The sequence below is a fragment of the Brettanomyces nanus genome, chromosome 1, assembly GCF_011074865.1.
Source record: "Brettanomyces nanus chromosome 1, complete sequence".
Classification (NCBI taxonomy): domain Eukaryota; kingdom Fungi; phylum Ascomycota; class Pichiomycetes; order Pichiales; family Pichiaceae; genus Brettanomyces; species Brettanomyces nanus.
Genome location: NC_052374.1, coordinates 557,788 through 585,304, shown reverse-complemented (window position 1 = coordinate 585,304; position 27,517 = coordinate 557,788). Strand labels below are relative to the sequence as shown.

Sequence of the window (27,517 nt, the reverse complement as noted above, 5' to 3'; positions counted from 1 at the left end):
TTATAAGAAAAAAATCTAGATTAATTAAAAAGGCATGCCTTTCTCTTCAATACATTTCATCTTCTAGCGGTATTTCTTCATGAAATCCGCGTGGAATACCTTCCAATAGTTGATCCAGTCGGTACCGGGAGGTAAAAAGGTAGTTCGCACATGCCATGTTTCTGGTGCTTGGCCAAAGCCGGAACCGGCAACAGTGCATATACCAGTCTCAAGAAGCAATCTCTCGCAGTAAAAGACATCCGGACTGAGGCCTGCTTTTTCAGCAGCTTTGAATGCCCCCCCAGGGAGATCAAAACGCGGGAAGCAGTACATGGCGCCCATCGGGTTTCTACAAGAAACACCTTCCATCTCGTTGAAAGCAGTGTATAAAGTATGGGCTCTAGTTGACAAGTCATTGAACACTTTCTGTCTCTGCTGGTGATCCAACTCATAAGATGGTTCACCAGGTTTAGGTGGATTCACCATAAGAGACATCAAAGCTTGACTGATAACAGGTCCACAAAGGGAAATGGAAGTTAGTTTGGTCAGTTGAGTCTTTACGCTCGAATTAATGCCCACCAACTCCATGTAGCCACCTCTCTGGCCACACTCACCACTAAGACCTTTAGAAGTAGAATGTAAAGAGGCCATTTGCACATTATCATAGTAGCCAGTCTTGTCCGTGGCCTGAAGCTCTCTTAAAACTTTTTTCACAGAGATGAACTCACCTTTGTAAACATTCTCCTGGTATACTTCGTCGGCAATAATAAAGGTGCCATATTTGGCAGCGACATCCAACAATTTGACGATAGAATCTTTCTTGAGAACTGCACCAGTTGGATTACCTGGGTTGATCACAACAAGGCATCGAGGCTTAATGCCTTGAGCGATTGCATCTTCTATGACACGAATCAATTCGGAGGAGTCGATTGACCAGTCATCGTCCTCGTTCAAGTAGTATGGAAGAGCGTGGGTATTGTTCAATGCAATTGTAGCAGTATAAAGAGGATACTGAGGTATTGGAATGAGAAATCCAGTCTTCGGTCCAAGAGAGAGAAGATCGATAATATATTTGACGGCAGTAGAAGCACCAGCGGTCAAAAATATATCTTCAGGGTTCGATGGGTAACCATCCCGGCGAGAGATATAATTGGCAATGGATTGGCATACGTATGGAACACCTTGGGAGTGAGAGTAGGCACCAACGGAACCGGTAGCATCAAGAATTTTCTTTGCACGTAACACAACATCAGATGGGAAACAATTAACGATCTCTTCGTTTTCGATCAATTCAGGATCTTCCAAAAGAGCAAGGACACGACGATAGAAGGTAAGTGGCTTTTGATCCAATTGTTGAGGGTTACCAATGTTGGCATTGATAATTTTCTTAAACGGTAAGGAGCCGGGATCTTTAATCAATTGCTTTCTTAGTTCTTCAGCTTTGGCTGGAATTCGACCACGAACAGCATACTTGGCCTTCAAAATGTTAGGGTTCAAGTCGGTGTCGAAAAGTTTAGGGGCAGGAACTCCGGATCTGGGAAGAGTCATGGTGTAACACAGAGATCTCAAGGACAATTTGACAAGATTAGTGTTGTGAAATCTTGCAGAGAGAAGATTGAAGTTGGTTTCCGCATATATTGACAGCATTAAGAGGAATATAGTCGATGATATATATTCCTTCCGGATTGGGAACGCTTCTACAGTTGCTTGTGGGAAAGCAGCACAAAATGCAGGAATGGGTGTTAATGGGGGGGGAGGATACAGCAAATTTACCCACACAAGAAGCTCGAAGAAAATAATTGAGACAAAAATCGGAAAAAGAAAAGTTGGGGCCCGGTAAGGTCTGACGGTAGTCAGATAGTATGATATGCAGTGCACAGAGGTTATCTTTTTAGTATATAAGATATTACAGATTTCTGTTCGAACTTCCAACTATATCAAACAATATAAGTCAGTTATTGTTTCGGTATTATCTATTCTCTACATATTGCCGTACATCTGGGGCAATGCTAGCCATTATACGATTTCAGGAAGGTATAAGAGCTAAGCACAGTAATGGGCTTTGGTTTATGAGTCAAGTGAGAAAAAAAATTCTTTGGAAGAGAATTGAATAGGAAAAAGAAAGAATATTACCAATGTAGATAAAGAAGCATGAAGAGATTGAAAAATTGATAACGAGAATAGCCGATGGACTTATAGGAGACAGTCGGTAAACGCACTCCTGATATGCGGTGTAGGGATGGAAATAAATGCCGATGTTCAGGCAGTGCATCAGGCAGTGCATCGGTCAGCGTATCACGTGATTCACCGGTCAAACCGAGAAACGCTCGTATGTTTCGCCGGTCTGCGGCTTAATGACTTAGCTTGTAACCTAATTTTCAAAAGTCACATGCGGTCATCTAGGATTTAAATAGATGATATTTTCTCGTTTAGATATGAGAACGATGACTTTTTCAGTTCGTTTACTTCCTCTTCTTCCCTAATATCAAGTTGTTACTCATAGTTTATCATGTCTAAAGCTTGCGATAAGTTCGAAAAAGTTGCATTGATCAACAACGCTAATAGTCCTATTGGGAAGGAAATCACCAAACTGCTCGCTAAACGAAGCGTGAAGGTGTATGCAGTTGATCGCGATTCTTTGTTTTATATCGACGAATTGTTAAAGAATAATCCCGAAATGGAGTCAAATATTTCTCCTATTTTACTGTCTAAGAACAAGACTGTTACTGATCTCAGCGATCTTCTTACCAGAGAAGGAACTGCCAATGTTCATATCGTTGTCGATCTTAATTTGAGTGAAAACGAATTAGTTACAGATGATTTTAAATTTGTCTCTAATTTAATTGATTCTTCGTTGGTCGGTGAGAGCTGTGTTTTTTGTTTCGGTAACGTGAATGCAATCAACTCTCCATCCGTTTTGAAGGCTGCCAACGAGTTCATCGATGTTGTGCAGAATGAAGTGGAGGCCAAGCTTGGTGAACAACACAGCGCAGTGATTAATCTTTTCGATCCTCGAGCTTTAAGTCGCTACAATCCTGAAGATATTGCTTCCTTTTATATTAACTCACTGATCAGATGCTCCTACCGAGTCAGCAGAATTGGAAATCTGAAAGATGTCTTGTATACGGCAATGTACTACGGACTTCCACTAAATGCATACAAATATATGGAAGAGACTGGTCAAATGCTTGAAGATTGGACGTCTCCAAATCTCAATGATGTTGGAGAGCCAGAACTCTTGTAAGGTAATAATTATGGATATCAGGTACTTTTTTCTTTGTTTTCTATTGCTATTTTAATAAATAAATGCGAAGTTCAACTGGTTCAGGTAAGTTATTCAAGTATGGTGGGGATATGTATTAATCAGTGATTTATATCGTATAGCAAGGTCTTCGCGTGACTTTATAAAAAATGGTCGTTTATTTCAGAACAGAGTTCGCTGTTTGATGATTACGCGTATTCTCTATAATGCTTTTACTCGTATTGAAATCTGTTGGTTTGGCACATATTCTTATGATTCTACAAATACGGGATCAGTTACTCAACACAGCTCTTAGAGCGAAGGTTCATACTGATAGATGTAGCCAATAAAACATTTTCTAGTGAATGGTGGCTGGTTGAAAAGAATCCCACCTATATTGTTAAAGCTACGGTATCAAAAATTGCATGTCTGATTTTGTAGTCTTTCTTGAATCTATTAGTATAAATGTGTTTGGGATTTTAGGAACATTTTGGAATTTGAAACGCTTCGCGGGTTACCAGATTTGGTAATTCCGTGTGTAGCTCTTCCCAGCGGAGATAATACTCTCAGGTGCTTCCATGATAAGCAAATAGGATGCATCTGAGTGCGAAATATGTAATGTGATAGTACCTATTATTATGGCGTTAGAGCATTAAATCCATCTACATGCAACTAGACGATCAAGAAAGTTATCAGAATCATTTCGGAATCAAAAGATATATCATACCGAGTTCGCCGAATAAAGAACCAAAGGCTCTAATAAAAGAGATATATGGGTGATAATGAAAAAACCTAATTGAATAGTCAACTAGCCTGTACCATCCCCAACCCTTAATCTACGCACAATACACAATCATGCAGGGACTTCGCCAGATCTCATTCCACAATATAACACCGATCGACCCGACGATTGCATTCAAAATCACGGAGTCAGGGCTATTTTTTTTCAGAACGTCACCGAGTAGCCGAGCATTTCCTCTCAGTTTTTTCTCCTTTCCTGCTTCGGTTGCCGACGATGAGTGGCTTTTCCTATTTTTTTCCACCTCCTTAGTATAAAGCTCCGCTCAAAACACTTTACGGCATGCACTTTTCGGTATGCTGCCCAAACTGCAGTTTTGTCGACACTACTTTTAATCATCACCACATACGTCTTAGTACTCACATCCGACTAATGACAACCTTTTTTCGGCCATTGATTGTATTGTAATATCAATTCCTAGTAATTTTCCCCCTAAACGAGACGTACCCCGAAAAAAAAGACTCGCTCCCCCACAATTTTTACCTTCTCTCGGAGGGGCAAGACACCAAATACACAGGGAAGGAGTTTGGAAAAAAAAAGATGCTCGGAGGAAGCGCTAACTTAAAACACACAGGACGGAGAGAAAAAAGTAGGGAGAAAAAAAATAACTGAGCCGATAACGAAAATTGGCAACTGTAACAACATACATATACTTCTTTCCTCGTTTAGTCTTTACCATAACATCCCTAAATTTGCTCACCCCGACGAAGCGGGCCCATATCTATCATCAGCAAGAATACTAATTGGGATAGTCATTTGCTACTCATGGTTACTGACAAGTCGTCTGCCCAGAATGATCAGCAGCACAAGAAGCTTCGCCAAAGGCTTGAGGACGAACTTTCTTTTAGGAACAGTGAACTGGAGGCCGCTGACTATGACTGGTTTGTGCGTTCTTCGGGCTCGTCTATTGCACCACTAAATTCTCTCAAACCTCCTGGGGTCACAGATGGCGCCAGCCAGAAAGCTGCCCCTTCTGTGTCTGCGAACAGATCAAATGCTACATCCCTCTCGGTTGGGTTGAAACGTTCAAAAACGAACGATCTTGGGTCTCTTCCTTCTACAGAAGATCATAAAGAGCATACTGATCCTGCTGCTCTTTCAAAGCTTACGAGAACGGCAACTAATGTCACTCTTTCCGATGTTTCTACTCCCACAGGTCATTCGGGCATTCTTGGTACATCTACCGGTACAGGCCGTCCTAGATCTCGCTCCACAAATCCCGATATAGGATATCCTTTTCCTTTGTCGGAAGATTCACATCCCACGCAGCACAGAAAGGAAGCTAAAGGTAGCTTCTTTAAAAGGCTGTTTGGAAAGAAGGAGGAGACAAAACATTTCTCTTCTTCAAGAAAACCTTCCTTAGTCATTTCTCCAACCTCGGCTATTACACCTATATCTATTCCGTCAACGGAAAAGCGCGCATCCATATCGTCCGTACCTTCAAAGTTGTCGCCTTCAAGTTCCGCCACTATAACCGGCTCAGGAGCTGCTTCTGAAGATATGGCAAGCGATTCTTCTGTTTTGTCTATTCAAGGCAGAAAGATTGCATCAAACTCCGAATCCAGCTCGACTATTCAATCTGCCGATTCTTCGGCTGCTCCTTCGTCCACATCCGAAACACTTTCGGATCAGTATAAGGATATTGATCCTTTATTGGCGCGATACCTACGTGATATAGAGGCTGCTTCTAATGACAGTAGCTTGCACAAATGCATTTCATCCGATTTATCAAGGATATTCCGCCCCGGAGCACATTTTCACTTGAATTATAAAGGCGGAGTAATTCCTCCCCATCCTGATCAACCTAAGCTCTCCTCTGCCTTTTCAATGAATCCTCGATTTGGTGGCTCTATAGAGCTGGAGTTGTTTGAGAAATCCAAACGCGAAAGGGCCCAGTCAAAGGAGTCGGCAGGTGTTTTTGGCAGCTTGTTGAGACGACAGAAGTCTAATCCCACCGAAAATGCCTTGATGCGTGTCATGTGTAACGAGAGCGAGGCTTCACCTCCGTTAAACTTCAAACATGTGCCTTATGTCAAACCTCCTCCTAAAGTGGAATTGAAACCCCCTATGGAACCGTTAAGAGATGTTAAACCTCTGAAGAAAGTTGCCTTTGCAACTACCACTTTTGTCAATGATCCACCTCAACAAATCCCTTCGAGACATCCTCGTAAAGGTAATGTTGAGATTGGACCAAGCGGCGAGTTAATTATCCACAAGATCACTGCGGAGGATAAAGCCCACTCTACGTGTGGCATTGTTGTGGGGGGCTCCGGTCATTTAAAATTGATGAGTGAGATGAACCCGGAAAATAACCCAGATAACGAAAACAGAGAAGTGGCCGATAAGATATCTGATTCGGAGTCCAGCACCTCTACATCTCCTGCTGCCCCGGTTATGTCCAGAACTCCTTCCGATCACACAATTAGAGAAGAGGATAAAATTCTGGCCGCAGAGAAAGCATTACAGAATGCCGGTGCCCACGCTGACGAGAATACGGAAGGAAATCTGAGGAAAGACAAAATTATGATTGATACTCCGATGGTTCGTCGCAGGCGACAGATGGAGAAGCCGGTGGTTACTTTGAAGATCGATGAGTTGTATACTCGGTGCTGCCACCTCAGGGAGATATTACCTATTCCAGCTACTTTAAAGCAGATTCCTAAGGGTTCGACAGATCCTATTCCTGTGCTACGGTTAAGAAATCCGAAGCCTTCAATGATTGAGATTCTCTCGTTCACAGATTTTATTAGAATTGCTCCTATTATATGTCTCTCGTTAGATGGTGTGTCTTTGACGCATGAGATGTTTAGGTTGATTCTCTCGTCTTTACTGTACAAAAGGTACTTGGAAAAGCTTTCCCTCAGAAACACCCCTATAGACGGTGACGGTTGGAAGATGCTTTGTTGGTTTGTATCCATGAACAAGGCTCTGAAAAGATTGGACATTACACAGTGTCCTGCTCTCAGCGTTAATACGCAAAAGGTACACAAACATAAGAAGAAGCCCAACGTCGCTGAGCTTCCTCGAATGATTTGTAACATGGAGGATAGAGGCGATATGGACTGGCCTTTACTGACAGCATCGATTATTTATCGTGGAGGTATTGGAGAGATGATTCTTTCCGGTTGTAAGATTAGAGATAACAGGATGTTCAGGAGCCTTCTTCATTTAGGCCTTTCACACACTCGAAAGCTTGGACTTGCCTACAACGACCTCAATCTATCACAATGCGAGATCGTGGCGCAATGGATGCATGAAAATAAGGATTGCACTGGTATAGACTTGGGTTACAACGATATGTCCAATAATTTGAGGCCATTCATCGACTATGCACAATCGGCCCGCTTGCATGACCAACTTTGGATGTTGTCGCTTAACAGTTGCAACTTGATCGATTCACCGGAAGCCGAGCAGATGTTCAACTCCTTCTCAAAGCTTCAGCATCTCAAGTACTTGGACATTTCGAACAACAGCAAATTCTTCCGCACTTTTGTGAACAAACTTTTTGCCTATCTCCCCTTATTCAGCGAGTTAGTCAGATTGAATTTTGATGACAACGGCTTAGATTCTATGTCCATGATCAAACTCTGCGAATGCTTGCCTCTTATGGCCCATCTTAACTATATTTCCATTAGGGGAAACAATATGGATGAATCTGTCTGTATTGCTTTGTGTAGATCATTACAAAGCTCGACATCTATATTTACACTTGATTTTGATAGGGACTCTGTGCCGGAGCGGTTTCAGCGCCGATTTGGTCTTCTCACCATGAAGAATATGGAGCGCACACTTTACGACGATAATAAAGACAATAAGAGTACATTCCTTGGAATTCTTGGTGAAACTGAAGCAGACGATATTAGGAAAAGTCTTAACATTCCAGATGGAGTTAGTTTCGGTGAGGCATTGATAGATGTCATTAAGAAAGGGGATTCTTTACCGCCTGGAGAGGTGGGTAAGTATGTGAGTGTGGCAGCACGCCTTCGAGTTAAGATGAAGGAGATGATTTCAGAGCTCATGAAGTTGCACGTGATAGGGAAGCTTTCGATCGAGGGTAAGGAGCTCTTAATCAGACTTATAAACTTTGACTCGTCTATCTCCAAGGGCATCGAGTTGACTGACTCTGTTCACTTTGGTAAGAAAAAGTCCGCAGATACTTCATCTATGGCTGCAAAAGAGTTGTTTGATAGGATGTTTGAGAATGAGAGAACGCTGCCTTCTTCCTCTCCGGGAGCTAGAGAGAACGAGGCTATTGAAATTAAGTCCGATGACACTGATTTACCTACTTCTATGTCTCCTGAGGCTGTTGAGGCATCATCGGCCATGATTTCTGCGGAGGCAAGAGCTTTCAAGGCTCATGCCGACAATGGTACATTGGGTTTCAAAGATAAGGTGAAATCCGCCGTTTCCGCTTACTACGGCGCATTATCGCCAGAGAATAAAGAGAAGTATAAGAGGGTGATGATGCATACGCATGATGCATTTGAAGTTGTAAGGCTTTTGAATGGACTGAAAGCGAAGGGTGTTTGCTTATCAGATCTTTATAGGAAACGGCCTGATAATACTGTTGTCAATACAAAGGCTAATGCCAGGAAATCTGGTATGACTGTTGTTGAAAATAAGAATGCGGCATCTGGCGAAGAAACTGATGAGGCGAAAGAGGAAGAGGACGGAGCATTTGGAGATGGGCTCTCAGATATGATGAACGCTGATGAATCCTTTGAGCACCATGATGATATGATGGTGCTATACGACAAGGTTTTGAAGGATTTGGTTGATGAGGCGAATAAGAGAAGGCAAGGAAATGCAGAGAAGACAGCATTGGCTGCAACAAATTCTGATTGACGGAAATATTCCGTAGTGTGCCTATATGGTACGGTATAATACTTGTATCCATGTGTGGCTTTGTATAACTTGTTTTAGCATTAATGGTACATTCATTACTCATATTAGATTATTCAGGACCGCTTTTCAATTGTACAACCGTACACCATATGCGTGAGGGTAGATATGAAATGAACTCAAATAATAACATCAAGTTTTCTGGGCAAAAGAGCGAATAAAGGTATTTGTATTCATCATCTTACAATTTTGTTTGTTGTGAAACACCAATTGACTATCCTAGCTAATGTTACTGTTACAACCAGAGAATTTATTGATTGAGAAAACCTTTACAAAGGCTTTGGCTGTGGGATATGTCCCGATGACTCTTGACCGGATTGTCACGGACTTCGACTTTACCGCATATCACATCTCAACGCCACAGGAGAAAACGGGGATCCTCCTTTCTGTGGCTATCAAATGCTGGAATGATTTGGTTGCACACGGAACCACAGAATTGCTCGACACGATTTACTCGAAGTATTCAGCCTTTTTGCAAATTCTCTCCGAAGATAATGCCGAGCCGGGCTACAATTATAGTCTCTACATCCAATTGGACAAAGCCAATTTGGCTACGGAGGAAGAAAAGTTTACTCTCATCAAAGATTTATCTTTGTTAAAGAGAAACAGCTTTGCGGCACCATTCCTTGAAGCATTTAAGAAATACACAGAGTTGGCCGAGGAGCAACCTGCTGATCCAAACAACATTTATGGAGAAGACTCCGCAACAAGGTCCGATGGAAAAGTGATTGCACTAAATTACAGAGATCGTGAATCAATTTTCATCAAGCCATCAAATGATCGTGTTACCGTGATTTTTTCGACAATCTTTAGTGACGAAACTGATAGGGTGTTCTCTAAAATTTTCTTACAGGAGTTCAGTGATGCAAGAAAGAGATCCATTCAAAAGGCACCTCAGGTGATCAATTCTCACCACGAGATTCCATTAGAGATCCAGAGCTTGGAGAAGGAGAACAACGATAACAAATCATACATCACATTTGTTCTATTTCCTAGACATCTCAGTACGGAAGAAGTCCAATGGAATACCATCACTCAGATAGGGACTTTTAGATCTTATTTTCATTACCATATTAAGATTGTCAAGTGCTACCTACACCAGAGAATGAGATTTCGTGTTCAAAGCTTCACGAAGGTTCTAAACAGAGCCAGAAGAGAAGTTTCTGAGGAAGAGCACAAAGCAGAAAGAAAGACTGCCAGCGGAAGACGTTTTGAGCAGCGCAATTGAGGACTTAGGATAAGACTTATGCAACGTAATACAGTAGAATCCTTTTCTGTTAAGTAGACATCTTTACACCAGATCTCATTGCATGGCGAAGCGAAAAAGAAAAATTTTTTCCTTAATGTTTTCTGTGTGCGGTCTGCTGAACTGAGACCTGGTGAAGACTGGAGAAATTGAATCTAATATTGCTAGTCGTTACTTGTTGTTGTTGTACTGATAAGTATAATTGCTCGTTTATTTACTGTAAAAGACTATGTCATTTTTTGGCTTTGATCCTAAGGGATCACCCGATCATCAGAATGACTCGCAGAATAATAAGCACGACGGAAAAGTTGACATTGACCGGTTCCAGAATTTCGAGGATCAGTTGAATTCTGATGATGAAGATGCTTTGAATGATGAAACCTTTGGCACCGAAAGCGGCAAAATTGGTGCAGATTTTGATTTCAGCTCTGGATTTGGATCGAAACCTGCGTCTTCTTCTAAAGGTGGATTGAAAGCTGCTTCTACTCCGGCTCGAAGTAGTAACATCTCTTATGCCCAGGCAGCCCATACGACTGGCAGGGGAACCGAGAACTCTTCTCTTAAGCCTATGGAATCTTTGTGGAATGATCAGAATCAGGGCATTGCTGGTGCCTCTGCGCCGATCAATTCTCAGGAAATTGGTAACACTGCCGAGCCTGAGAAGAAAGTGTTTTCTTTAGAGGAGATTGAGGCTAAGCTGAGAGCCCAGCCTCCGATTTCTCAGCCTCAAATGGCCCCCCAGCAACAGCTTCCACCGGGAATGAATCCATTCATGCTTCCACCTCAGGCTCAGCAGCAGATATTGGCTTCTGCCGTCGCCTCTGGTAGATTTCCAGACATGCAAACTGCTGCTAGAGCCATGAGTCAAATGTTGATGGCTCCCCCTCCTCCTATGCAGCAGGGGATGATGCCTCCGCAATTCATGGGTTTCCCTCAGATGCCAATGCAACCAATGCCAATGCATGTCCCCCCAATTCCGCAAGGTCCACAGCTTCAGCAGGTCCAGCAGGCTCCACAACAGCCAATTCGGACTGCTCCTCCGATGCAGGCCACTTCCCAACCATCACAGCCAATTGATGAGGCTCCTATCCATCGTGTTGATCAATCGGCTCGTGCACAAACTGCAGAGGATAAGACCGACTCGAATTCCTTCTCGTCCATTGACGCTGTGCAATCAGACGAAAATCAGTCTCAGTCTACTCAAAATTCTTCCTCTTTTTCATCCCGTTCATCGCCACCATCTTCACAACAGCAGCAGTATCAGAGACGTCCTCAGCATCAACAGCAGTTTCATCAGAGTGGATTTCAAGGATACAGAGGAGGAAACAACTATAAGGGACATCATTTCTACAACCAGCAACAAAGACAGTATCAACACCAACAGCAAATGGAAAATATGTCACCAGAGGAAAGAGCCAAGTTTATCTCTAGACAGGAGAAGGTTAATAGAATCACTCGAGCTTCTGGTTTCATGAATCCTCGTGATAAGGACTTTGTTACCAGATTCCAATTGTCACAAATTGTCACTGACGATCCTTACAATGAGGATTTCTACTGTCAAGTTTATAAGGTTCTTAACTCGTCAGTGGAGGAGAACAGTATGAATTCTTTAGCCAAAAAGTATTTGGAGCAATCAGGACATCGTTTAGGTGGCCGTTCCAAGCGTGCAGATATTGCTTTGCAACGTATGCAGCAACAAGTTTCGAGGGCAGTTTCTGTTGCTAAGGAAAGAGGCCAGAGAACAGGTATATTGAGTAAGGAAGGAGCTTTGGGCAAAGTTTCATTTGCTACTGGTAGGCAGCCGAGACAAATGTTGGTTGTAAACTCTGAAGAAACCGAGAAGACACAGGAGATTGACGACGACAACCTTCTCCCTAAAGAGTATAAGTTTTCAAAATCTTCAAGATCATTCCAGCTTTCGATTATTGAGAAGGTTTATTCTGAGGTGCTAAAATCCGAGTCGAGAGAAAGAGAAAACGAAAAGTCTAGTGATGCTGACCTTTGGAAATCACTTCATTTGAATGACAAGATGCAGACCTCAACAAACGAGATGATCGATCCATTTATCTCCGTTCTCTCCTTTGATAAAATGATGAAAGTGTTTGGTAGAGTGTTCCATCTTTTAACGGCAGAACACCAAATTGGAGTTGTGGAACTTATTTTCTCCAACTTGCAGAAGATTGATGTGATTTTGAAAGGATCCTACAAAAACTATGTGCAAGAGAACTATCAAATTCCAGAGGAGGTTAACAATAAGATTGGGCTTTTCCAGGTTACTATTTTGAAGAGTTTGGTTTTGTACTTGAGTGAATCTAAGTTTGCTCTTGTTATACATTTCCTTCAATGTGTGGTTGAGAACAACAATGTGTTGTTCCTCTCTACAGCCAAGATAGGATTATCATTGGTTACGGTACTCATTTCTCGCTTGGAGTTGATTAAGCAAGAATACGCTAAGGACTTGAGTGCACAGGATTTATCTCAATGGCAGCAGATTTATGATAGTCTTTTCCAATGTCTTGAGGGAAGATTGGTTTCCGTTTTCCCACCTTATTTCTCAAATGATGAGCAGAAAATGGTGAGAAATGACGAGTCAAAGGGCGACGATTCTTACATTTGGCAATTTCTTGCCTCTCTTTCGTTGGCTGGACAACTCAGCCATCAAAGAGTCATTGTGGATGAGGTGCGGAATGAAATATTTGGAGCTATGGGTGCTGCCAAGAAGTTGAAGGAGGAAGAGAAACAAGAAAGAGCCGAAAAGTACCTCAACAATTTGAATCTCTTCCTCAACGTGATGGGATTGAAGGCCAGTGAAAATGACATTACTGAGCTCTCGGATAATTAAGCACTAAAGTAATTAATACTATCTTGAAATGTATCTGAATTTTTTCATGTCTCATCTGTCGCTTTCTTTTTATTGAGGCCCCTCGCTTAATTTCTTATTTGGGACCCGCGAGATCAAAGCCAAACCATAAATTTCCCAAACAAGACAAACCAGCCATCCTCTAAGGAATTTTGTATTTCAAAGTTTATTTAGTTAAGAATTGTTGTTCGAGTAAGCAGTTCTCGTTTAACAAGATTCAACCTTGTTTCTTTGTTTCTTTAACAGAGTTTATCAAGAATTATCAATCAATCATGTCTTCAGGTACTATTTCGGGCAGCGATTCAACAGGCAACTCAGGTTCCGCTTCAGCAAACTCAAAGGATAATTTAAAGGCAGGTTCCAGTAAGGCAGGTTCCAGTAAGGGAAGTTCCGGTAAGGGAAGTTCCGGTAAGGGAAGCTTTGGAACAGAAGCTTCGTTGGGAAATACTAGTCCTTTCAAAGCGGGTGTCGCTTCAACAAGGAGTGGAGCTTCTTCATTTTTCAAAGAGAAAGCAAACAGATTATCGCTGCTTTCCAGTTATTCGGGAGTTGTACACAATGCTGATGTCGATACTATCCAGTACGTAGTTAGCAAGTCCCCAACCAGAGAAACGAGCGTGTTATCAAATGCATTTTCTGAATTGAGAACTGTCACTAGCGGAAACACACCTACGATTCCTCAGAGTCCTAGTAATAGCATTAGACATTCATTGACCTTGAAGAACATCAACAAAGCACTAGGTGAAAGTGCTCAAGATTGCACAACAACACCAACAATATATACTCCACCTGTAAGTGAGGTGGGGTCAATTCAAGTGCCATTGATTCTTCCTACAACTCCCAAAACATACCACCAGAACGATATGTCCTCAAATAAGACTCCTGACAGGGAGCAGACCATGGATTTAGAAATCCCCATCCCCGCACGCTCTGCTAAGAGACCTAATTCGGTTTATCTCGATCCGAGCTTGGTGTCCCCTTCAAACAGCTTGAAAGACTTCAATGCTGATAGCGTTACCTTGTCTCTAACGCCTAAAAAGAAGAGCAGAATAAACTTGATGGGACCCAGATCTCCTCCACCTATTTCCCCACTCCCTTCGCCAACGAAGGATAATTTCATAACAGAGTTAGCGTTATCTGACAAGGGTCATAAGAGAACAAGCACAGTAGATACTACCGGTACTCTAGGTACCATGGACAGTATGACGTCAAAAAGAAGTGAGGTGATCGGAGGAAAGTTGGACGATATCATGCAACAAGTGGAGAATGTGAGATGTGAAATCGATGGCAAGGCACAGCCGGTTAATATCCGAACTCCAACAACCCCTGTGAGTCTTGTCTCCAATTCTTCTGGTAAAATGGGTGTGGAGTCGCACAGCATTTTGACCAGTACGGAGTCATTCCATACCGCGCAATCGTTCGACAGCGACTGGGTTGATGACGAAGAGGAAGAGAAAGATAACGAGAACGACGAACAGGAATCACTTCAAACAAGCACACTTCCAAATGTGCAGAGCTCTCTTGATAGAGCATCTATTTCGACGTTACAAAATCCTGCCTACGTCTCCAGAGCTTCTACTGTTACAGCAAGAGATAAACATCAGAGTGGTACACACATTTCTCCTCAAGGTTACACTACTAGTCGTGACTGGTTCAATAAGACATCAACGGGAGGAAACCGCGCTCTTCCAGGAACTGCATCATCGTCTAAATACAGTCTTCAACAACCCAACATACCTCGTCCTTCGGAAAATGCAGCATCTGAGTATCCATCTTCTTCAATAGTCGATTCACCTTCATTCAGGGCTTCTGTGCTAGGAAAGACGAAGAAAAAGAACAATAAGAGAGTTAAATCATTTTCCTACGACACATTGGCACGCCTATTGAATGCTACTGATGGCATAGTCATCGGTCAGGAGTTCGCAAATCTTGGAATGCCTAATGAGGAGAAGTATCTTATTGAAAAAATTGTCACCTCTTTAAGTCGACTCACCGCCAACATGATGATCAATCCAAACAGATACGATCAAAGTTGTACCAGGCTTGAAAATGTGTTGAACATGCTAGAAGGCTTTGATTAAAGATATCTTTAGGGTTTATAATTTATTGTACATTGATTGGAACATGATTAGTAAAAACAAGTGTAACGAGAGAGCTCAATTCGGCTTTCGCATATTCGGTAAGGATGGCTGTGACTGTGAATTTGGCTCTGCGTTAAGTAAAGGTGCATTTTTAAGCATCTCGGGAAGAGAGAAGAACCGTATTTGCGAACCTCTAACAAATATTTGATCAATGTGCTTCACTTCTCCATCCCTTTCGGTTACTGTGACGTCTCCCAACTGCACGTTCATGTTATCTTCTGACTCTACCAACTTCCCTCTATATCCTATACCGTTACTCAACTCCAAGGATATAATATGGCCCTATTAGTTGTTAGTAAATCAATAGTAGAAATAAAAATTACCTGGATAACTTACCTCTGCCTCACCTAGAAGCTTGACTGGAATGCTTATAGTCATATTTAAGGCAACAGCTAATACACAAATGAAGCTCGAGACTAAAGACCGGGAAGGAGAACTGTACCATTTTTTCTCTTTCGATGTTTTTATCTCTAACGTAAAAAAGGATTACGTAATCTGGCCAGAGAAAAGTCCATGAGATAGGTACATAGTGAGAGTTGGTGAGAGCTTCATCAGTATCCCCCAAAACATCCTTGCCGAATTAATCAAGCGAGTATTTATGAACGGACAAATAATGAATGACGAGATTGAATCTTATTCGGGACATGAGGCCGGTCCTAGGTTCAGCTTGGAACCCGTTCAACTTCAATTTCAGATTGCTAGTCGTATCAAAAAGCTGCTTGTGAGTAACAACTTTCTATACCTAGTGTTGATTGATGGTTTAGTCTATAGAATCAATTTGGATAGCCCTGAAACGGTGGATAAAATAGCAATTGAACTCTCTGGCGCCACAGTCAAGCAGGCATACCTGGATAGAAAGGGCTATCACCTAATAGTTCAATCTACAAAAGACAGCTTCTATTATCTTCACTATCAGTCTACCCATTACAAAGAACTTTCCAAGATGAGAGAGCTCCCAGTCGTTTCGATAAGTTTCTTTGATAAGTATAGTCATAAGAATACCACCGGACCTATGGTGGTATCCACATCAACGGGTATCGTTTATGAGGTTAACATTGAGTCCAAAAAGGAGAGGATTATGAAGCAGATTTGGAAATCGAGGGACGGAATCAAATACACCTGTGTATCATCTATGACACAATCAAAGGGATCATATGTGGTATATCGGGTTTTATGTGCGTTAACTAACAATAAGATTGTTCAATTCTGCTGTACGCTACCCGATACTGTTTCCAGCTCATCTTCATCGTTGCAGTCATCGTTTGAAAAGGGACCGATTAGTTTCAACTTCAATTCATTAATTCACATCACCAGTAACATCGATACGGTAGCGTTTTTGGATGTCAGTGAAGAGGACAGTTCGTACCAGATCACTTACGGAAGGGTTGATTTTAAATCCAAAAAGGAACTCAGCCATTTGAAATTAGATTCGGCTACTGGCTCTGCTGTTGCAAGCATTTCACTAACGAAGTACTACATTATGATTCTTACCACTAGAAATGAACTTCTTGTATTTAATCAACTCAGTGGTAAAGAAGTCTCTAAGCAGAACCTATCTACCACCGGTAATAGATTCATTGGCTTTTCTTCTGATAAGCTTCTGGAAACTTACTGGCTTTATTCGTCTGAAGCCATTTATGAAGTTCTTGTTGAAAACGAAAACACTGGAATATGGAGACTGATGATGGAGAAGAAGATGTTTGACGAAGCAATATCAACGTTAAAAAATCCTCATACATCCGATGCCGAAAAGTATCACACCATTAGAATTAACCAAGGCAAGTTTCTATTGAAGAAAGGAAGCTTTAACAAAGCCGCTAAGATTTTGGCTGAGACTAGTGAACCTTTAGAGGAGATCACTTTGAAGTTTATTGAGTCCAATCAGCTCAAATCCTTAAGGATTTATCTTAGCAACAAGCTCAAAGCGTTGCCAAAGACATTCTACATGCAGAAGGTGATTATCAGTAGTTGGCTAGTGGAGCTGTATGTAGAAGGTTTGAATCAATTGGATGTGGAAATGGGCCGATCTCGGAGTAACTCCATTATAGATACCGCTGAAGTTATCGATGAACAAATAGCACAGAGAAAGGAAAAGTTCCTAAGGGAGTTTTATTCATTCTTGGATGAATCTAAGAATGACTTAGACAAGGATGCCGTCTACCAGATTATTCTTTCGCATAACAGGAAAGACGAATTACTTTATTTCGCCAATTCCATCAAGGATTACAACTTTGTTTTAAATTATTATATCAACTTGCAGAAATGGGAGGAGTCCTTGAAGGTTCTTTCCTTGCAAAAGGATAAGGCGCTTGTGTACAAGTATTCTACTTTGTTGTTTGTCAATTACCCGGTCAAGACTTGTGATACTTGGATCCGCCTCATCGACGATTTGGAGTATCTAAAACTTCTACCGGCTTTGCTTACTTATAACCAGACTGTGGTGAAGGCACGAAGAATCAGGCCAAACAAAAATCAGGCTTTGAGATTCCTCAACTTTCTCATTGAGGAACGGAAAGTCAAAGATAGAATTGTTCACAATTCTGTCTTATCAATTCTCATCAGATATCCAAATCTGAAGAATGAGGATCCAATTTTAAAGTATCTTGAGGGCCAGCATAAATCGAAATCTCTATTCACATCAGATAAGAACGACTTTGATATATCGTTTGATCCTGATTACATACTAAGGCTTTGCTTGAAATACCACAGATACCAGAGTGCTATTTATATATTCTCAATGATGGGGGAGTATGAAGAGGCTGTTGATCTAGCATTAGATCATGACTTGATTGAGTATGCCGTGCTTGTAACCGATAAACCTGCCGAATCATCTATCGCTGTGAGAAAGAGGCTCTGGTTGAAGATTTCTGCAAAATTAATTCATAGCTTGATCGAGCACGATAAGTCGTTGGACGAGTATCGCCAGTTATTGATGATCGATGAGAATATTTTGACGAAGGGAGGTGAAATCAAATGCTTGCTAAAGTACTTGATGAGCAAATGTGAGTACTTGAAGATGAAGGATTTATTACCTCTATTTCCTGACTTCATGGTCATCGATAATTTCAAGGAAGAAGTGGTGAAATCATTACAAGATATGTCCTCTGAGATGAGTAACCTCTCTCTTGAGATGACTGAGTCAATTGCTCAGTCGTCTAAGATTGGCCAACTGATTAAGGATTTCAAGAAGGACAATTTCCAGATCATAGAGCCTTATGAATCATGCATGATCTGCCGTAAGATTCTTACAACGCGTAAGTTTATTGTTTTTCCCTGCTATCACTCTTTCCACCAGGACTGCCTTGTGAAGGATATTTTGCGGTCCAATGATTATAAGATGAAGTCTGAAGTCTACAAACTCCAGAAGAGGATTGTCGACAACAGCGGGGATAAAAAGGCACTTGGCGAACTCCGAGCTGAAATTGACAATTTGCTCTCTCGGAAATGCTGTCTATGCTCAGATATAAAGATTAACGAGATTGAAGAGCCGTTAGTGGGACTCGATGATAAAGAGGAAGATGATTGGAAATTATAGATATGATATGCTATCTATGTACAGCTACTTGTATGGATTATATATATACATAGGATGAATAAGTATGGTTAATGCTTGCTAAAAGTCTTGAATCTCCGAGAATTCATGGTTGAGGTCGATCTTAAGTTACCAAGCATCTCACTAATTTTAAACTCTGCCAATTCTTTCAATTTCATGGCAGACTCGATGTCGATGAAGTTTTGTGGGAATCTATAGGATAACCACATATATGAACTAAGCATTTTATGAAATTGCTCTAATTTCATTAGTCTATCTTCAATGGGATTTAGCCTCTTAACGTAGGACTTTCTCGATCTGAAATGCTCTAGTTCCTCTTTCTCTAGCTTTTCCAAAATCTTGTTTTTGATACCTGCTGGAATGGGCTCTGCTTCTATAAGTGGACTATTCCTCTTACTGAGGACCTTGTTACGCGAAGTGCCGCTATTAATCAGGTTCTCCGTCGAAAGAAGATAGAATGGAACAGCATCGAAGTCGAAAAGCGATTTTTTTGTTCTCTTGATAATATTTTGAATGAACTCTTTGAGAATATAGTTCAAAACAACTTTCAACGGCTGGTTTGGATTTGTAGTCAATGTTGTTGGTGCGCTGATACAGCGAAGCTGGTCCGCAATGTTGAAATTCTTCTTCAACTTCTCTCTGTGTAAAAACTCAGACATTACCTTCTTCTCGTCCAAGGATTCGACTTTGAAATCACGTTTCATCTTTCGAGTAGATCTATAAAGTTTGGATAGATCAGTTTCAAATTTTCGGTACATGGTAAGAGCATCTGTGTCTTTGGTGAACATCGAGTAGTATCTAACCCATAAGTCATCAGGTGGCCAAAGTACTGCTCTATCAATAAATTCGATAGGACTTTCGATACCCTTTGTCACGTTAACCAATTCATCTTCTGAAATGGCACTTATATGGCCAACTGAATCCCCCATACCATATCTTCCGGCCCGTCCTCCAATTTGTTTGACATTGGAAGGTGATAGACTAACATTCTGACGTCCATTGAACTTCTGCGTTGTGGTAAAAATAACCCTATTGATCTTAAGGTTAAGTCCCATTCCTATGGCATCGGATGCAACAACAATATCATAGTACCCATCATTAAATCTCTGCGCCTCCTGAGCACGTGTTTCTGGCGGAAGAGCACCATAAATAACTGCACACCGCAAATTGGTCTGCTGCTCAATTTGCAATTTCATATCCAAAATGGATGTTTTGCTAAAACAGACAATGCAGTCACCCTTTCTGAGGTCATTCATCTTAGCAGTTTCGTCGTCGACAACTAATTTGCTGAGACGATTGTACTCGTTGATCTCCAACTCATCATCCGTCATGGCAACGAGTCTTTTGATGAGAGGAACAGCTGATGCTTCTCCACAGAGATGAATCTCTTTGGCACGGGCTCCAAGTATAGCATTGGTCCAAGCGGATCCCCTAAATTGATCCCCAATCATTTGAATTTCGTCCACCACGATAACATCGTAGTTTTCTGTAAGAGAGAGCATTTCAATGGTTCCAGAAGTGACACCTGCTTTGTTGCCACTCTCGTCCACATCAACGATCACCTCCTCGCCCGTCACTAAGTTGCATCTTATCCCTTTCGACTGGAACTTATCATACACTTCACGAGCAAGCAATCTCAAAGGGCCGGCAAAATATCCTTTAGAACAGTTTTCTAGCCTTTGTAATGCATGATATGTCTTACCGCTGTTAGTGGGTCCAACGTGCATAATAAACTTTCTCTTCAACTTCCGGGCCTCTGGGAACCACTCATAGGGATTATCTATATCCATGATATTGAATGTGAGATTGTTGTTGAAGTTTTGGTTGTTGGAAGAATCGTTGTAAACGAATTGCAAATTGTGAGGCTTCATACTGCTATACACTAGTCGTTCGACTATCCCGTCCACCACCCGTTGAGGAACCTCTTCCTTGGGAACACTGGCAGGAATATGCCAAGGTATGTCGTTAAGATCATTCTTATGCTTTGCTACGTAGTCAATTAAATACGGCGCATTTGATTCATGTGGTGTAATGAAATCATTTAATACTCTTCTCTCGTCCGTAGAATGGTGAACATCGTCGGCGCCAATCATAGAGGTCTCTCTAATCAATTGTGACTCTATTCTACCAAGATATCGAAGGAAAAACGACTCATACTTTTTCATGAAGGTCCCAGTGTAATTCTGTTTTATCAAATCATCGCTGAACTCGTTATATTTTCCCTGCTTTATCTTTTCTCTAAATGCACTTGCAGATCTCCTGATTAAAGTAGAAACGGTAGTATTTTCCACAGTTGTCGCATACCGCCTTAACTGTAGGTAGTTTCGTACACAACGCCTTATATCTCGCACAAAAAGCCCCATCCTTCACTTCTCAGAACTCTCTTATTAAGATAATAAGAGAAGATTAATAGATTCATTCAAAATACAAGAATTAATTTCTCAGATGATATCCTATATGGTTGCACAGCCCGGTACATAATTATGTAGATCGTTAATTACAGAATTATAATCCTTCTTCATTCGAACTTGCTGAGTTCAGTGCCTCCCAAATCCGGGTCAACACCCAATATTCCCAAACCCCTAATTCTGTTCGCTCTTGATCTCCTTGCCCTCACCAATTTATGAACAATTTTTGTGCCAAGTACCAGAACTGTAACTACGATTACCACAGCTAGCATTATTCTCATCCATGGAGTAGCGATAGCGCGGCCTCTATAATTGGAAAAACTGGCCCTTACGATTGTGTCAACGACATCATCAGAAGCTTCAGCATTCAATGTCTTACCTAGATGGTTTTTATCCCAAAACGAGTTACCAAATCGAGATAATAGAATCAAATCTCCACCCTTGTAGGCTTCTGGAATGATATTTTTCCATCCAAGTTGGTCCCTAAAGTAGCTGAACTTATCCAAATCGACATACACGACTTTCAAATCATTATCCATCTTCTCAAATGCTCCCGGCACTTTAATACTCATTGTTTTCATAATGTCATGATACTCAGCATCTTCCTCTTTAAGTGTGGCCACTCTGGCATACTTATCACCCCTCGCCTTCTCAAGTTTTGAAAACTGTTCTTTGAACTTCAAATATGTGAACTTATGATAGACATACGACATGGCATAACCGATATTTGGAAGCTCTTTTGGTTTCTTGAAGTCCATAAGCGCAACTAACACTTTTTCGCTCTTATCGTTGGATGTGCTATCAAAATTGAGAGGGAATACTGATCGCATATTTCTTGCAGTTAATGGACGTGCCATGGGGTGAGCGTTTTGACGAATAAAGTCCCACACCTTTTCAGGATCACGTGTATCCCTAGGACTAAAGCTTTTCATGACAGGACTAATTAGCGAGTTAGACTTCAAGCAAATAACCATCGGCAAAGTGGACATTGTTCTAGCCGCAAACATAGCAGGGTCGAACTTTATTCTATCCCTGGAATCCTTAGGTAGGTCTCCATTGAGATACTTGTTTTCAAGAGACTCTTCTTGGTCCTTCAATAACTTGAGAAAGCCAATTTTATCGGTACTCCTATAAAGGTGAACATTTTCCTTCGTATTCATGACACGTTGTAGTAACTGGTTGAGGACAAAATCGTCCTCCGGAACGCGAGAGTCGGGATCTTCAAGGAAGATGAATGAAATCTCTGAAAAGTCCGGAATTTCACCTAGATTATTCTTCAAAACCTTCACGATTCCCATCTTCTGTTTGATGTCCCTAAGCTTAACATCTTCAAATTTATATATATCAAGCAAGCGTTTGATCCAAGAGGAAAGATCCTGCGCAACAAATGGGTCTGGTTGGTTGTATACTATTCTGGTAATTCCTGAGGAAGAAGGGAGAAACATCATCACTTTTGGCGTGATATCGTCAATCGATTTGGATAACCAACCTTCCATTCCTAAGCTATTGCAAACAGAAGGGTTGGTACCGCAGTTGAAGTAATTTAGGGATACATCCTTTGCGGTAATACGCTCTCTCAGTCTCTTGGCAGCGCTATTCCATATGTTACGGAACGCATAACAATGAGAGTACTGACTAAAGAATGAAACAGATTTATGATCACCCTGGAAATCCTCTTCGCCAAGTGCATCATCAGTGGCTGGCCAAAATGAAACGAGCTTTGGCTGATCACTGGAACCTTCACCAGCAAGAAGTTCAATCATCTCTTTTCTATCTAGTAAATGAGTGGCCTCTATCGAAACACCTTCAGAGGTGTCCTTTCCAAAATCCGACTTTTCATTTCCCCAAACTTCCAACTGATCCTCGCAAAAAGCGCCAAGGCCATCTGGGGTCCTATCGTAGTTGGCTCCCATTGATCCGAGAAGCTTTCCACCAGTAGAATAAAAACGAATGTTGGGATAATACTTTATTCCCTCTCTGTCACATAATTCACCACTAGAAACACAGTCTACCTGATTCAAAAACAGATTATAGTCAGCCTTCAAACTCTTCTGGTTCTTCACATAGAACTCATCCCAAATGGGTTTGAAATGCGAACAGTGAGGACAGTACGGAGAAAAAAACTCAACAACATGGTAACCGTCGGCGAGCTCTTGATCAAAATTGGCTTGAGTCAAAGGATCGGGAACAGAAGGAACTTCCGTAGTCACGCTTTTATCACCTCCTTCTTCTCCAACTTCCTCAACCAAATCATCTGCGCTCACTCCGAGGAGGTGAAAACCCAAAAATGCCAGGAGGAACCCCAACAAAAAGTTGCTTGTATGCATTCTTAAGGAATTGTATTGAAAGAATGGAATGGAATAGGGAAAAAAAAAAGATGATCTAGTTGAGTTTATAAGGTTGAGATTACTAAAATAATACAAGACAAGAAAAATATAAAGAACGAAAATGCGTCAAATGAAACCGTGCGGCTTGTATAGAGGCGGTAAGGCGAATTTTATTACCTAGTATTAAGAGAAAGTTGATGTGTATCCGTAAAGAAGATGAAAACATGACCAAGCTCTACAAAATGCTAGGGTACCCAATAAAAGCGCTCAAAGCCTTCTTTGAGCGATTTTTATACTGTTTCAATTCTTGCTGAATCTTTGTAGAACCTTCTTGAAGTATTCGAAGGAAACCATAGTGATAGCACTGGCAGGAACTGTTCGGGTCAAGTTAACAAGAAAGCCACTGTAAAAACCCCTCAGTCCCTCATTATAGTATATGGAAGAGATTGTCTTCACAACTCCAACGAGTTGGTTCTCCCCGAGAAAGGAATTACTGTACATCTGTAACCGGGTTCTCACGATTTCGTGGGGATAGGTGATGGCGCTAGCAATCATTTTAGATAGTGAAGAAGCTAGCGCAAATTTCAGAAACATGGTGAGATCTCTCTCCTTGACAGAAGGTGACATATAATCCTGAATGTTGAACCATTTTTTCAAGTTCTCGTATAAAGGAAATTGAATAGCGACGTGAACAAGGCCAAAATATGATGGTAGTAATCCTCTATAAAAAGAGCCTATTCCCTCTTCTCTGTACATTTTACCAAAAGCATCAAAGGTACCGTTATACCATTGTGTTAACGTTTTTGATCCTGCTTTCTCTAAAGAGATCTTTTCCATCGGAAGACGGTCATAAATAGTCTTACCATTATCCATTTGAAGCATCATCCTAGTTTTCACAACCCAGATAGGGTTCGTAAGCGTCGTTGACACCGCACCAGAGGTAATTGCACTCATGAAATAACTAATATTATCGTCTTCGATGAATTTTCCATATATGTTCTTGCATCGTTCATAGCATGAGAAATAGATCATCCATGTAGGGAAGTATCCCAAAGTGATCGGCACCAAGCCTCTATATAAACCACGAATTCCTTCTTCCTTCCAAATAAGGGACATAGAATGAATGAGTCCCCGATATTTGCACTGATCGAACTTCGCAATGGTCTTGGTTTCCAGTCCCTTGATGTGCTCCAGATAAGATCCCTGTGCCTGTAACCTCGTTTTTGCCACGTCTAATGGACACACTGCCACACCTGAACAAAACCCTGCCATGGCTCCTGCTAAAGACGTTATTTGACTCTGTGATAGGCGAAACCTTTGAAATGCTCCTCTAGCATTATTGCCGTTGATGGTTGTAAGCTCGTTTCGTTGCGGCAGCCCGGTACCAGTATTCATTATAACCGTTTGATCTCCTCCTGCAACGGTATGTTCTCTTGGAACAAGTGTACTGACAACCTTCGGCTCATTGGATCGCATATTCGGCGTTGATTCCAATGATTGTGCTCAATGGTGTCTCGTAGTCTTCTGTAGAGATTTGACTTTTATAGTGCTACGTTTTAGTCCTCCGTTTCGTATACAAGCTGCCGTAAGATTTTTCTCCAATTGTTGTTATCCTTCACCTGGTTCAACCAGAAGAAAAAAATGCTTCTTTACTGATTACTAACCGAAACTACTCCGTATTTCCCCCCCCGTACACACGTTAAATGAAAAAAACTTTTCCGCATTTGGGGTGTCCGGAGAAGTAAATGCACAAAGAGAAATTCTGGAGAGATTAGAATGGAAATGATTGAAAGAACTAAGATAAAAAATTTACTGTACTTTGGCCAAACAAGCATTTTCTTTGTGGGGAATTGAAATCACCGATTACCCCGATAAATGTGGGGTGGGGACCTCACCCCCTTACGAGGCAGATGAAAATTTCCTCCCAATAATTTCTAACCTTGTTACCTGCTTTCTAAAGCTATCTAACTGACTTACACGCGGACTAAATAAGAAGTAATATTGTATCTATTCTGTAGCATCTTCTAGCACCCCGTAGTTGAAATTTACAAAACCCTTGCATTCTATACCTCAATAAGGACCAAAGGCCCAGCAATAATATTTAACCCCATTAATATTTTATCCATTATGTAGCTGATCAGTTGCTTCCAAACTGACTATCCAATTGGCGAAGACATTTAACAATACTTTCAACTTCGACAAACATTCCATTTGTATTCAAGTTATTGATAACACTGCTCAACCCAGCTCTTCTGAAGTTCGCATGTCGACTCAAAGTCCTGTACGCATCTGCACATGGAACATAATGCTTACCAGGATTACTGAGCTCTAGTTCCACCAAAGATGGAATTTGAGATCTATCAGCATTCTTTTTTTGCTCGATCAAAGCTCGAGGTGCAGGAAGTATGGTTCCTGCCTTGTTCTTGCCATTGCTTTTCCTGAGTACCGGAGCTTCCTGAAAACGCACTCCGGAAGTTGCAGCAATGGTTGTACAGAATAATGTAGACATCGGATCCTTCTGACACTGGGGGCAAGAACCTGGACTTCCTGTACACATAGCTATCTGTTTCTTAATCTGCTGTAGGCGTTCTGGGGACAGAATAGAAGAAGACAAAGCCTCTAGGGACGACTTGCTTTTGGAGTCATCTCTCAACTTCTTCTGTTCAGCAATCTCGCGACATAGACAGGGAGTATCCTCAGAACAGAAACCACACTTTTCGTCAGGAGAAATTACAGACTCTTCATAGTTGACACCGTCGCTGGAATTTGCCGCCGCGTGGTCAAGAAAAGACGACGAGGATGTAGATGAAGAAGACATCGAAGAGGCCTTTACGGCAGACACAACATTCGATAATGTAGGCATTTTTCTCATCAAATTTGACTTCGATTTTGTAGTGAAATCTATTTCAGATGAGGTGCCCGACTTTAATGGTACAGCAGCCATCGGCTTGAAGCCGTTTAATATATCCGATAACGACCCTGATGAGTTTCTTGACTCTCTGAGTCCAGCGTCTTTACACATACACTCGTCGCGTGAACATAGGCCACATTTATCTGTTTTAACGGATAGAGAAGACGGCACGCTGCCAGAATTTTTAAAGTTTATCATCACAGAGGCAGCCTCTGCAATCTCTGTGCTGTTATGGCTTTTCGAAAGAGTCTCGGTTCTTGGCGGAGTTAATGGCTCGCTATCCGATGATACAGATAAACTGGAGTTGTTCATGCTTCGAACACCACTACCCTTACGTCTCTTAGCACTTACGTGGTATTCTGCAGGACTCACGGGATCCGAATGAACAGCCTTCGACTTTTCTTGCGTTAAACTCTTAACCTCATCAGTCAACCGTGAAATAGTATTCTTCATCTCCTCGACTTGCTTTTTAAGTCCACAGTTCTCAGATTGTAACGTTTTAACGGTATTGCAGAGTACTCCTTCCTTGACGCTGTTATCGCGCTCTAACTCCATAAGCTGCTGTTCCAATTCGCCCACTCTATTGGCACGTCTCTCCCTGAAAGCTCTCTGTGCCGCTCTATTTTGAGCTTTACGCTTTGTAGATGGAATATCCGAACTTGGTTTGCGTCCTGGTTTTGGTCTTGGCGGTAGCACCCATGTCTTGGACGTGACGATCTGCGTAATCGGTCTGGAGGAGACTACGTTGACAGAATTTCTACCAGCAAGTGAAGTCACCCGTCTTAGCGAGGTGATGATGTCCGAGTTATCCGGCACTCTGGGCGAAATCGATGGTGAACTCATATCAGGATTGGCTTAAACTAGTGTTCCTGTCCTCTACTTCTTCCCTACTGGCCGAGGGCTAATTGTCTTATATATCTATACGCCGCGTTATTTTTCTGCCCAATTTTTTTTCAGCTCCGATATCCCCCGCGCTCGATCATTTTCGGCTCATATTTATCAGGAAAGAGCTATCTCTCTGCAGCACAGATCCCTGAAAGATTTGCAATTCTCTGATTTGAATTGGTTACAATTCTGCGAACCTACCACATTGGTCCTTGGGTTATTTGAAATTTCGGTAAAGCTAAACTCCGATTAGTTCTGGTTAGTT

The 27,517-nt window shown here is 41.6% G+C and overlaps 10 protein-coding genes across 10 annotated transcripts; 6 read left to right on the top strand and 4 right to left on the bottom strand.

The window, feature by feature from the left end:
* Window positions 1-63: 63 nt before the first annotated feature.
* Window positions 64-1,527, bottom strand: FOA43_000282 (uncharacterized protein; the record flags this gene model as incomplete). The annotated part of the gene is made up of 1 exon (XM_038920615.1): window positions 64-1,527. The coding sequence occupies one exon, from the start codon at window positions 1,525-1,527 to the stop codon at window positions 64-66; it is 1,464 nt and encodes a 487-aa protein (XP_038776543.1).
* A 961-nt stretch (window positions 1,528-2,488) lies between these two features.
* FOA43_000281 (uncharacterized protein) lies at window positions 2,489-3,223 on the top strand (the record flags this gene model as incomplete). The annotated part of the gene is made up of 1 exon (XM_038920614.1): window positions 2,489-3,223. One exon carries the CDS (start codon window positions 2,489-2,491, stop codon window positions 3,221-3,223), a length of 735 nt encoding a protein of 244 aa, XP_038776542.1.
* Window positions 3,224-4,784: 1,561 nt separating this feature from the next.
* FOA43_000280 (uncharacterized protein) lies at window positions 4,785-8,864 on the top strand (the record flags this gene model as incomplete). The annotated part of the gene is made up of 1 exon (XM_038920613.1): window positions 4,785-8,864. One exon carries the CDS (start codon window positions 4,785-4,787, stop codon window positions 8,862-8,864), a length of 4,080 nt encoding a protein of 1,359 aa, XP_038776541.1.
* Window positions 8,865-9,147: 283 nt separating this feature from the next.
* On the top strand, window positions 9,148-10,149 carry FOA43_000279 (uncharacterized protein; the record flags this gene model as incomplete). The annotated part of the gene is made up of 1 exon (XM_038920612.1): window positions 9,148-10,149. The coding sequence occupies one exon, from the start codon at window positions 9,148-9,150 to the stop codon at window positions 10,147-10,149; it is 1,002 nt and encodes a 333-aa protein (XP_038776540.1).
* A 247-nt stretch (window positions 10,150-10,396) lies between these two features.
* On the top strand, window positions 10,397-13,009 carry FOA43_000278 (uncharacterized protein; the record flags this gene model as incomplete). The annotated part of the gene is made up of 1 exon (XM_038920611.1): window positions 10,397-13,009. One exon carries the CDS (start codon window positions 10,397-10,399, stop codon window positions 13,007-13,009), a length of 2,613 nt encoding a protein of 870 aa, XP_038776539.1.
* Window positions 13,010-13,299: 290 nt separating this feature from the next.
* On the top strand, window positions 13,300-15,108 carry FOA43_000277 (uncharacterized protein; the record flags this gene model as incomplete). The annotated part of the gene is made up of 1 exon (XM_038920610.1): window positions 13,300-15,108. The coding sequence occupies one exon, from the start codon at window positions 13,300-13,302 to the stop codon at window positions 15,106-15,108; it is 1,809 nt and encodes a 602-aa protein (XP_038776538.1).
* Window positions 15,109-15,781: 673 nt separating this feature from the next.
* FOA43_000276 (uncharacterized protein) lies at window positions 15,782-18,703 on the top strand (the record flags this gene model as incomplete). Its single annotated transcript, XM_038920609.1, has 1 exon — window positions 15,782-18,703. The coding sequence occupies one exon, from the start codon at window positions 15,782-15,784 to the stop codon at window positions 18,701-18,703; it is 2,922 nt and encodes a 973-aa protein (XP_038776537.1).
* Window positions 18,704-18,771: 68 nt separating this feature from the next.
* Window positions 18,772-20,876, bottom strand: FOA43_000275 (uncharacterized protein; the record flags this gene model as incomplete). Its single annotated transcript, XM_038920608.1, has 2 exons — window positions 18,772-20,840; window positions 20,873-20,876. The coding sequence occupies 2 exons, from the start codon at window positions 20,874-20,876 to the stop codon at window positions 18,772-18,774; spliced, it is 2,073 nt and encodes a 690-aa protein (XP_038776536.1).
* Window positions 20,877-23,756: 2,880 nt separating this feature from the next.
* On the bottom strand, window positions 23,757-24,851 carry FOA43_000274 (uncharacterized protein; the record flags this gene model as incomplete). Its single annotated transcript, XM_038920607.1, has 1 exon — window positions 23,757-24,851. The coding sequence occupies one exon, from the start codon at window positions 24,849-24,851 to the stop codon at window positions 23,757-23,759; it is 1,095 nt and encodes a 364-aa protein (XP_038776535.1).
* A 742-nt stretch (window positions 24,852-25,593) lies between these two features.
* FOA43_000273 (uncharacterized protein) lies at window positions 25,594-27,210 on the bottom strand (the record flags this gene model as incomplete). The annotated part of the gene is made up of 1 exon (XM_038920606.1): window positions 25,594-27,210. One exon carries the CDS (start codon window positions 27,208-27,210, stop codon window positions 25,594-25,596), a length of 1,617 nt encoding a protein of 538 aa, XP_038776534.1.
* Between the last annotated feature and the right edge of the window lie 307 nt (window positions 27,211-27,517).